This window comes from Erigeron canadensis, chromosome 8, assembly GCF_010389155.1.
Source record: "Erigeron canadensis isolate Cc75 chromosome 8, C_canadensis_v1, whole genome shotgun sequence".
NCBI lineage: Eukaryota > Viridiplantae > Streptophyta > Magnoliopsida > Asterales > Asteraceae > Erigeron > Erigeron canadensis.
The window spans coordinates 33,708,519-33,720,027 of record NC_057768.1 but is presented as its reverse complement, the minus strand read 5'-3'; the positions used below and the strand labels follow the sequence as shown (position 1 = coordinate 33,720,027).

Here is an 11,509-nt window from a genome sequence, read left to right as displayed (position 1 = left end):
TAGAGGAGTTCAGCAACCGTTAGGTAGATTATCGTTAGATATGATGATTTCAACTTAGTTGCCTATAAATGAGTCAATGTTTGTTGTAAATAATCCCTAATAACTCGTAAAACAAAATAAAAAATACAGCTTCATGAGTCGAAAGTGATTAAGTTGTCTTATGAATTCACAATATCTTTATTCCAAGCATTAGATTAGATTATTCTGAAATAATATTGTGCTTACAAGTATTCTAATGATTAATTAAAAAGATAAACTTTAAGTGTTCCGGGCCAGCCCTTAATCTTTTTCAAGAGCTATATCACTTTTGACACAAACCATTTTCAACCCTTTATCCAACCCGCCCATTTTGCACTTCCAATCATCGTTCCTCTTCAAGGTAAGGATCGTCATTGTCTCCTCCCATAAATAAAGAAACAGTCCCAGCAGCACCGACAACCGCACCAGCCAACCATGAGGTGCTACGGGTCAACCAACTAGCCTGAGCCAACGCTTCTTGTTCACGTCTACTTCTTTCCTCTTCCTCTACCAACAAATCAAACCATCTTTGAGCCATGTACACTTTCACGGCACCAATACCCTCTTTCACTACGTGTTTCGGAGGGATCACCAATGGGTTTTGGTCAATATTTAGTTTGGTCAACTTGTCAAGACGACCAAAGGTCGTAGGAAGCTGTTGGATTTGATTGTTGCTGACATCAAGCTCTCTAAGGTTGGCCAAATCTCCAATTGTGTCGGGAAGTTCTTTCAGATCACTGAAGTTACTGCCCAAGTTGAGTACCTCAAGATTTGATAACTTTCCAATGGATTTTGGAAGGCCTCGAAGCTCATTAAAGTGTGCATCTAGGAACCGAAGAGATCTCATTTCACCAATAGAAGTAGGGAAGTTGCGCACCTTATTTAGAGGGATTGAGAGCTTCTTTAAGTTCACTAGTTCATGCCCGATTTTGGTAGGGAGATATGTTAGCCTATTGAAACTGGCATCAAGTTCTACTAATGACCTATAATAAGAAGATTTTCATTAGTACTAAAATCAAATTACACTCCTATGTTTATGCGTTCTGTTTTGACGATGCAACAATTGTAATATAAGGGGACCTTCTCTTTTAGCAAGCAAAACGAACTGATCGGGTCATGGATATATGAAACAGAACGCTAGAGATGTACCTGCATTGCGCAACGCTGTCTGGCAAAGAAGCTAGCTTGTTGCTTGAGACATCCAAGATCTTCAACTTGAGCAAACAGCCGATGGAATCAGGTAACTCCACCAAACAATTTGTAGAAACGTTAAGCTCTTCAAGATTCTCTAGACCAGCAACAGAATCAGGAATGACCTGTTTCAATGCATCAAAGGCTAATCGATATATGAATCCCAAACCCAAAGAACTATATATTGACCACCAAAAACACAAGACTTATATTTTTCGTATTTCTGTTGTGCCATTGAGTTAGAGCCCAAATAAATACTAGAGATAAAACAAACAAGATATAGTGAAACCAATCTTCAAAGCAAACAACATATTCAAAAAACCAGGAGATCATAATATGAACAAATTATAAGCAAACCTCGAGCTGATTAGAGGATAGATTAAGGGAAACCAATGTATGAATCTTCCCAAATGCTTCAGGTAAAAAAGGCAGACGTCTCTCTGACAAATCTATCTTTTCAGCACCGTTCGACAATGCATCAGATAGAATCGCAATCACTTCCTCCTTAACCTCATCCGTAACACCACCCCCACCCGCACTCCCACTGCTACCTTGGCCACCCCTCGGTTCATCAACAACAGGAGCCGGTTTCCTTCCCCCTGCCTTAGCCGATTCATATATCCTCTCAAGCCTCTTTTCCGCATCACTCAACAATTTATCATACGATTCATGCATTTGATCCAATGAGATCAAAGCCTTATGCATTTGCTTCTCCCTCTCGATTGCCTTCTTCCGTTTATCTTCCTCTGGATCAACCCTATCCGATAACGCGATCTCATCAAGCTGGTTCGACAACATTGACTCAATTTCCGCAAGCCGTGCTTTTGCAATGTCCACAGCTTCGTGATCTGGTCGTTCACCTAGCGTTTTCAACAACGAACGTGTTTGTGAAACGTCAGCCACGGCCGACCTCATGGAAGCCAAAAGCTGAGGATCTGTCAGATGAGGCATTCGTTCCGTGAGCTCGAAATATGGTTCTGGTTTTGGCTTGGAAGGCGAACGAGGTGTCACAGGGGGTTGTTCGATGTCGAAATCCGACATGTTTGGTTTTTTCATGCTGGGCAGCCTGGCCATAACATAGGATAGTATTGGAAAGTTTTTAGGATTTGGATCCATTGCTGATTGTTGTGTGTGTGTGTGTGTTTACAGTATGTGAATACGAATCAAAATTTTGCAGATTTACAAAGATTGATGAATGTAAAGTTTTGATTTTTGACACATTTTCTGTTAAAAGAAATGAGAGATGATTTCAATGGTTTTGCAGTTATTCATGGAGAAATTTTTGGAGGATACATAAAATTATGGATCTATTTATACACAGTGAGTTCCTTATAGTTTTAAAAAAATGACAAAATGAGCTTTACATTTTATGAGACTTGATAAAAAAAATAAATTAAGATAAAGATGTAATACTTTTTTTTTTTTATGAAAGACACTATCATTCTATCAACTAGAGTCGTCAACTGGCAGCAGCATTTCTCTTTCAACTAACTCAAACATCTCCCTTATCCGATCACCGAACTTCAAGACAATGTTTCGAGTTATTCGTTGCTCAAATTTGCAACTTTTGAGCCACACAACTCCGACAAAGACATCACATGCACACCAGCCCGGTCTACCATTCATAACCTCATACTTAAGCTGAACCTGCATTTTCCGATGAAAAAAAAGTAAGACAAGTAAGACAAGTGTGAGCATACCCAGAAACTAAAGGTCGTAATCAGACCCATTACTTATGAATAGTAATACGAATAAAGAATAGTTGCAAGAAGAGACTACTCAATGGGTCGAAAGTCTTCGACTATGATAGTTTTTTGAAACATATTAGGCATGTCAATGGGAAAAATAAGAAAGTGTTTAAGGTCAACTCAACACTGCCATCCATTTTGACTCATACCTAAACCACCTGTTTTGGCCCATTGACAACCCGCCTGAACACTAAGAGAAACTACAAATTGGACTCATTTTGTTACTTACATAATAATGGTCTCCAAATGGCACATCATGTAAAGACATAGACTCCGTTACAATCCAGCCTTTGCCATCAGTGGCTGCAGACATCTTCTGTGCGCACGTTACATCACCTCCAAAACTCGACACCCTCTTATTGAACTTGTAAAATAAATGCCGTTCAAGCACATCCAAACGATCTGGTACTGGTTCCCAATTGGTTGTGTTGTAATTCAAACAGCTTAACTTTTGCATAACTTTATGCTCCAGCTTTCCTCCTTTAAAGATCTCCATCACTGACTCGACCTATAAGTCAAAGAAAACAATAGTCAAAGTTCATGTAAATATGTTAGCAAACGTCTTCTCAAGTACTTACACTGAGCGGCAGCTCTGCTGAGTAGACCTTAGACATTTTTGCATCCTCAACAACCAAATGGGAACTAATATTCTCTTCCGGTTCCTGTTGATCTAGAGAACAGTCGGTTATATCTTCTTCATGTTGATCCTCAAACGTGTCAGTTTTCTGATCCGAGGTTGATGATCTTGTTCTCCATAAGGCCATAATTGTCCTAGTTTGCAAAAGACAGTAATTAAAGGCCATAACAGTCCCTCTCTTAAAAAATCTATCTTGATTTTGACACATTTTAAGTAATGAATGGAGTGGGTTGATTATTAGGTCTACAAAAAATGAGGTGCCATTGTCATTTATATTTACCGGCTGGCTGAATCGAATGACACAAATGAATGGAAATAGAAACGGAGTCTCCCCTCATCATCTTCAGACTTTGCACCATGCCTGGCATCTACACCTCGGCCTTTGCGCAGAACCATCATAAGCATCGGGCTGCCAACAGATGCCAGTGATGGAGGAAGCACTTGAATATCTTCCACATCTTCCCAAAGGAACGAAAACCTCGTTTTGTGACCAAATAAGTTTGCGTAAAACCCAACAAGCCTTGAAGAAACAAACAATCGACCCTATAAACATACGATTAGAAACTATAAGATATCACAAGTTACTTTCAAGACTTTTTGGTCATGTACGGAGTTCATAGAGTACCTGGAGAGGAAACTTTCTTCTAAGAGAGCATGAAAAATCGCTGACAAGAAATTCCTCGGGTGGCAAGCTAAAAAGCTTCTGAAATGTTGAGTTCCTATGAGGCGACTTTACATTGATCTGTCAAGTAGCTTATGTCATTAAAGCAGCTCATTCATCTAGGGTGGCAGCATAGATGGGTTGGGTAAAACAGGTAAGGACTAATATGGAAAAAACTTTCAGTCCTAGGCATATTAGTTTTGATTGGTAAACTGTTGCGCCTTTATTACAAAGAGTTTGAAGATTTTATGCATTTCAATACATACTGGACGACTTTCAACCCAATTTGACCTCTTCGACCATTTCACAAAATTCCTTTGTAATTTTTTTAGCTTAACCTGCCTAGCCCGTTATATAGAGCCTGACCCAACATCTACCTTTTTAATGACTAGAGGAGTCAATTTTGACTAACTTGCCTAAAAAGTCGTTCATTTGGAATACTTCAAATCTCTAATGGTCAAATGAGATAAGTTTGGAAGAGTCAAACGATCCAAAGTGTACTTAACACACAAGGACCTCTTAATTGCCATAAAAAAAAAAAGAATAGCTCGCATTCAAATAATAGTTCTGTTAACAGGGTTTCTTACTTCCCAAATTACTTAATATAACAGGTGTATGTGGGCCAGAAAACACAACCTGGCCCATTTTAAGCTGAAAAAAAAAGCTATTATTTCCCGTTTCAACGTGTTACCCAACCAGCCCTTTTACCAAACTTGGAAACACAAAAATAGAAACAAACAAGGCATATTGCATACCTTTTTCCCTGCTTCTTTCTCGACTTTTGTCAGGTAATCTTTAATGGTATCAGCTCCATTATTATTATCCAAGAATATTCTTAAATGCAACTTAGACTGTAAAGACTGTGCAAGTTTTCCCTTGAGTGGAACCCACATGTCGGCCAATTCTTCGGAAGTATGTCTCAAAAATCTAATCTCCGAGTGACCAAGTGAAGTCGGTTCACCAAAAGGACCATCAAAGTCAAAAACTTCAACATCTAATAATGATGGCGGTTCTTCAGCAGCATCAAATTCGAGTATTTCTACGATATTTAACCGAAATGATAAAAATCAGTTCCAAGAATCGTGAAAAACTTCTCAAAAGTAACAAAAGAGAAATATCTCACCGTTCCATTGAGGATCAAGTGTCTGAAGCTTGACGGAGCTCGTTCGCGTCTTTCCATTGCATGTCAACACAACATATGGATCCGAGAAACCCGAAGAATCCAATGGAGCTAAGTTGGTGGCCTCGACGATGGCTACAGTAAGCACCCAACCTTCCCCTTGAGCCTTGACACCATGATCATTCCCTGCCAACAATCAACAGAAACCATCATGTTGTCTAGAAGAGTTTGGAACATACAAGAGCATAACCAGTATACGTTACATGTACACTAGAAGCGAAAATTTAGACCCGTCAACTTATGAATGGGTTGGCTCGGGCACTATTTTATCTTTATTAAATGGGTAAAAAAATAATGAACTAGAAAGGAATCCAGGTCAAACGAGCCCAAAGCCACACAAAGTGTATTTTTAATGCATACAACATTACAGCCTTACAATATTTTATTATTTCAAGGGAAGTCCATTTACCAGATAAACTGGCATTTTGTCTAGTGGGCACTTATTTTATGACCAGGGAAATATAGATCAGTAAGAATAATAAGTTAGTCAAAAGCATTTGGGGTTCAACCTAATTCGGCTTAATTTTCCTGAGAAATACCCATTTTGATCCATATCTATTACCCAACCCTCGTGAGTCGTGACCCACCCATTTTGTCGCCTCTTATGTATGCGTACATAAATAATTTTTGTGAACAAAAGAAGATTTTCACCTCTACAAAGCCTAGCTTGGACGAAATGTGAAACCATCATATAAAAACGTTCCAAGTTGAAGAAAATTATCCCACATGTTATAAATTGACCAAACGTGTCCGGCAATTCGAGACCATTGAACTCTAAACCTTGAAGTTGATGCGGCTCACATAGTAAGATATGCACAAAGACATAAACAACCATAAATAATGTAGAAATCACAGTGAAGTTACAAAAATATCCCACTGCTGACTCCCAATCCGATTGGTGTTCATCCTGCAAAGTTGCCAGTGTTTGACTTTTGTCTGAAGATGTCAACTTATCCACCCGTTTAAATGTTTGATTAAGAAACCCCGCAAACTGGTCAAAACTCTCCTTCAATCCTTGCTTAGCTCCACTTACAATCATTCCCTTCATCATCGTACTTTGATGAAAATTAATTCCCCACGTGATTATAATCCGTGATGTTTCCTCTCCTCCAATCTGGAGCCCTTGCATTATCTTATAAAGTAGTTCAACTTGAAAGGCACTCCCATAAGGAACCTCAGGTGTATTCACTCTTACAAAAACTGCAAACTCTTTTCCGTTTGCTTTAATGTAAGTTTGTTCTTCGGTTACTTTATTAGCTTTAACCAGTTTTGTTGCGGCATTTAGGTAAGTAACTGTGCGGGTCAAGGAATACATTTTATCAGATTCCCATACCCATGGGCCCTCATGAAAGTCTGTTGCACCCTGAATTGCTGTCAAATCTTTCCTAAACTGTGAATCTGGTCCGAATATTGCATGATTGAGATCTTTAGGAGGTACTATGTATGTTTCATCAATAAGAACACCTCCTTGTAGATCTTTGGGCATTTCGTTTTTATCATCTATTGACTCCATGGTTTCCATTGCATCCTCAAACGAAGTAGTGACTGTAGATTCTTCGGTTGATTCACCATTGTCAGATGAAACTGTGGGTAAATCAGATGAATCGTCTTTCATGGAGGAATCATCGTGTTTATTGAAAAGCTTCTCGAACCGCTTAGCAATGGATTTTATCATTTTGCGAGGTGATTTTGGCATCTTAGAACTCTGTAACGGGCTTTGGTTGCTATCACATCCATCACCAGCGTTGGTGATACTCGGTTGCGGGTAGAATTGATGGCCATTGGATATTTCTTGGTTTCTCTCACGCAGTGAAAGAGCAAGAAGAATCTTCCCTGAAATCATGGCATCAACGACATGAAATTCTTGCTCGAAAAATTTAGTATGATCTCAAAAATGAAATTTTCTTCAAATAGGACATATTAATATCAGTAGAATCACAACAGATGACTCTGATTATGATTCTGCTTTCCTACCTATCTAGTTTTATGCATCCCAAGTTAACCAACTATTTGATTTTGTTTCTCCAAATCACAATCATTACGCACCTCAGAACAACCCCTTTATATTTACATACAAAATCAATACTTACAGAACTTGAAATTATTATCAAATGCGGTAAACTAGGTTGCACCTCTACTTCACAGTCAACACTATTATGCACATAGAGTTTAAGTATTTTTAGATGTATCTTACTCTACCCGCATGCATGTCTATTGTATATATCCTACTTTAAAACCTGCTATCGTACGTAACAAACTGTCAATTATCTTAACTGCAAGAACATAAATTGCATCGATACCTTGTACCATGGTTTTAGGTAGGGATTTATAGGTACTGGAAAAATCATGCTGATGGGGTGTTATAAATGGTATCATAGCCAATTAGCCAGAGCCCCTCGACATATATTTGGGTGTGTAGGTCTGACAAGGACGTTGGGAGTTAAGTGGGGCAGTTCATTACAACCCACCCAACTTTGATGTAAGAATAGAAGATTGACCCCTTATAAGTTCAAAGTTATTAGCTACCAATACTTTCTGTAATGTCCACGGACCGAAATTAACATAAGATTGAACAAGAAGTTGATTCTTTTATATCCAACAATATAGTTTATATTTTTGTGTTGACACACTTTTCAAATGAATGCAAACTATCCTAATTATAGCGTCTAAACTGAACCATTGACTCTTCATGAAGAATCATTGCATAGCTATTCCTTAACCAAAATCACCGGGTATAGCTTCAATTCCTATAAGGAATTGTAACCAACTTTTCGGTTGGTAATTTTATGTTTAACATACTAGGCCCTTAGGCTATACATATATTACATACAACCAACAGGGAGTTGGCCTAGTGGTAAGGGAAGCACTTGCAGGTGACCTTAAGGTCCCAAGTTTGATCCCTGCTTGGCACAAAAAAAACTTCAGGGTGCCCAAAATATGTGGGGATTATGATGTTGATATTATACCGGCATCATATGGCTCATACGAGGTGAGTCGATGGGTATCTAATTGTGATACTAAGGCTAGAGTTCCCCATTACCCTTTTTTTTTAAATTACATAAAACACTAAACACTTTGGCCAACAAGACTTACACAATTAAAGTGTGTATATGGTGGAGTCTGAGACTGAGAGGTCTTGGGTTCAAATCTTGGTGTGAGCAAAATGGTCCCATGAATGGAGACAGGGGTTTCCCAATATGGGTTTCCTCTCAAATTGGAGTTGGGTATACGAAAAGGCATGCTGCTGAGCCCAAATTTGTTGTTAAAAAAAAAAAGTCCAACACTTTCTACCAAACTTGAAACTTAAAATCTTAAAACATAAGATCACCAATATCAATCATAAATTAAAATGTACATAGTTGTGTTCCTAGAAAGCAAATTGACTAGTGCCAGGAGACAACATAAATTGATCATAAAAGCTAAGGTTATATGAGATACTAACCACATTCTTTCTTATAAGACTTGGAAGTACTTTCAATAGAAAACCAAGTAGGTGGCAAATGATGATTCTCTTCAGCAGCAATAGACCACAAAGGGATCCGAACCCGACCCACCAAATGCTTTGACCCACTTTTAAACCAACCAACATGATCATTTTCATCATCATTAACATCATCATTTTTATGATGACTATAAACACACACAACAAACTCATCATCATAATAATCTTTATCAACTTTAAATGCAAACTCTTCATTCCAAATTGGGTTTCTTGTATTCTTCAAACCTCTTGTTTTTGATTTAAAGTTTCCAACTTCAAGCTTTAAAAATGATTCTTCAACTACCCAATCCCTACCTTCTAATACATATACATATAGCCTCATTCTATTTTATTTTTTTTTGTGTGTGTGTGTAAACACTAAAAGTCTAAAATGAATGAGATTTTTTTCTGTTCAAGCTATCTGAAATGGGTATGAAAATTTTCTTTTGATGGTTTTTTTGTTGTTTGTTGAAGATGATATTGATAAGTCATTGAAAGAGGAAACGTGGCGTGTTTTGGGTAATGGCACGTGGGTTGTTTAGTTTGGAGACAGGGAAAAGAAAGGAAATGTATTGTATGGCGGTTTTGTCAGGATAATATCTATATTACGGAGTAATCTAATATCCCACAATTTGCATGCATGAAAAGTTAATTACTTCCACTATACATCCCGAAGGCCAAATCCCACCCACCAATATGTATATATGTAAAAAAGTGATAAATTTAATATTTTAAATTTAATAAAAAGTGATAAAAACAAAAATTATCCACCTGTTTCAAAAACTGTGAACTCGTGTTTCTTTTTCGTTATCAATTATAATATTCTTTCTTTTCTTACTCTGAATCTCTCATCTATAACTGATCATTACTCATTAGTCTTTCTCAAGATACGTAACCAATTAAGTTGCTTAAAAAATAAAGCCATTTTGCTTAATCTTTTCAACAAAATGAAATCAGGTATTCAATCCTTTTAGTAGTTGGCATTTTCGTCATCTTTGTCGAGCTCTACCCCTAATTAAGCTATTAGTATAAATTTATAATTTGTAAACTAAACTTCAAGATACTAGTATTGTATCCCAATATTGCGCTAGCGAAGTTTATATCTTCGTGAATTTCGTGATTAAAGCCAATGGGTTGGTGATCGACCAGGGTTCGACTTACTCCTACATTTGTAGGTGTGGGCTGCTAGGACGGTTTCAAGAGTCATGGGTTTCATCTCAAACATTCGTGGTTCGAGCTCCACATACTGCCCAATTAAATGTCATTGTAGTGTGTTGAATACTAACTGAGACTCGTAACTACTAATTATTAACTACTAATAACTCATTGTTTAAAAAAAAAATCGTGATTAAATGTATATATAGGATGCTTTCTAATAGGGGTGAGCAAAAACCGAACCGAAAAACCAAAAACCGAAAAAAACCGACAAAACCAAACCGAAAACCGAACGAAATCCATTGGTTTGGTTTTTATTTTCTAAAAACCGAACGGATCGGTTTGGTTTTCGGTTTCATATGCCAAAAAACCGATCAAAACCGAACCGAACTAAATATATTTTAATTTATTTTATTTTTATATCATATTACATTTATATTTATTACTTATAGTTTATAAATATGTTAATAATTTAATCTTTTTATCTTTTTATTGTACAAATCTACACAAATTGTATATTTTTAATAAAAACGTGCAGTAAAAACAATTCGCTTTATAAAAGTTATACAAATTTTAACCCCTAAAAAATATAATTACTTAATAAAAAGCTTCTCTGTATTTGAATTTTTATATCATATTTTTTTCTTAAGAATTGAAAGTTAAATTTATAACATAATATTTAAAAAATACTTAAAAAACAAAATTTATTAAAAAAACCCGAAACCGATCCAAACTGAACCGGAAATCCGAGAAACCGAACCGAACAAAAACCAAATCCAATGGTTTTGGTTTTCTAAAAACCGAATGGATCGGTTTTGGTTTTGGTTTTAGACAAAAATCGAACCAAACCGATCCATACTCACCCCTACTTTCTAATATTGACAAACAATCTAAGTTTAGTTACCCGGGTGGCCGGATGTCATGCATCTCGAGTAAATGGCCCCCTTAGCCCAAACTATCCAAGATATAAAAAGTTTGCTAAATGTGTTAATTGGACTCCACTCAAACCAAAAAAGATACCCAGGCTAGTCCATCAAGCAACATAACATTTGGCATGTAATTAAAATCGTAAAGAAACCCATTGTGTTTTAAAGTCGGATAATTAACAAGAAACTTGATGACAAAGAAGGCTAAATCAACTTGTCGTAGTTATACCTAATTTTATCCCAGGTTACAAATTCAACTCCCCATAATGACGTGTCATGGATGTTTTTTCTTTAAATCACGTACATGTAAGACTCATACTTTATATATATTTCGTACTCTAGCATACGTGCATGATTTTATAATTGTATGGTAAGGCGCCTTCTAATGTTGAATACTGATCGATTGTTAGTTTGTTACCAAAACAAGAAACTTGATTATAAATCATATACGTTTTTATCCTTTCTCTTGAATATGGAACATCAGTTTGACATGTAATCTAAAGTTCCAAATC

General features: G+C 36.8%; 2 protein-coding genes across 2 annotated transcripts; both read right to left on the bottom strand.

The window, feature by feature from the left end:
* Positions 1–310: 310 nt before the first annotated feature.
* LOC122580500 (plant intracellular Ras-group-related LRR protein 9-like) lies at positions 311–2,388 on the bottom strand. Its single transcript, XM_043752777.1, has 3 exons — positions 1,567–2,388; positions 1,168–1,334; positions 311–1,001 (listed from the first exon to the last, which is right to left on the bottom strand). Exons 1-3 carry the CDS (start codon positions 2,323–2,325, stop codon positions 362–364), a joined length of 1,566 nt encoding a protein of 521 aa, XP_043608712.1. The 5' UTR covers positions 2,326–2,388; the 3' UTR covers positions 311–361.
* Positions 2,389–2,518: 130 nt separating this feature from the next.
* Positions 2,519–9,347, bottom strand: LOC122580204 (C2 and GRAM domain-containing protein At5g50170). Its single transcript, XM_043752481.1, has 9 exons — positions 8,878–9,347; positions 6,087–7,268; positions 5,379–5,561; positions 5,011–5,294; positions 4,220–4,336; positions 3,875–4,137; positions 3,536–3,728; positions 3,187–3,465; positions 2,519–2,856 (listed from the first exon to the last, which is right to left on the bottom strand). Exons 1-9 carry the CDS (start codon positions 9,257–9,259, stop codon positions 2,656–2,658), a joined length of 3,084 nt encoding a protein of 1,027 aa, XP_043608416.1. The 5' UTR covers positions 9,260–9,347; the 3' UTR covers positions 2,519–2,655.
* Positions 9,348–11,509: the final 2,162 nt, after the last annotated feature.

Bases quoted from the DNA above. Each gene is read 5' to 3' on its own strand.
- LOC122580500 (XM_043752777.1), bottom strand. From the start codon at position 2,325: ATGGATCCAAATCCTAAAAACTTTCCAATACTATCCTATGTTATGGCC. The intron at 1,335-1,566 runs GTTTGCTTATAA...GCATTGAAACAG, and splicing joins TATCCTCTAATCAGCTCGAG to GTCATTCCTGATTCTGTTGC. The intron at 1,002-1,167 runs GTACATCTCTAG...TTCTTATTATAG, and splicing joins GACAGCGTTGCGCAATGCAG to GTCATTAGTAGAACTTGATG.
- LOC122580204 (XM_043752481.1), bottom strand. From the start codon at position 9,259: ATGAGGCTATATGTATATGTATTAGAAGGTAGGGATTGGGTAGTTGAA. The intron at 7,269-8,877 runs GTTAGTATCTCA...CCATGATTTCAG, and splicing joins GTCTTATAAGAAAGAATGTG to GGAAGATTCTTCTTGCTCTT. The intron at 4,138-4,219 runs GTACTCTATGAA...GTATGTTTATAG, and splicing joins GAAGAAAGTTTCCTCTCCAG to GGTCGATTGTTTGTTTCTTC.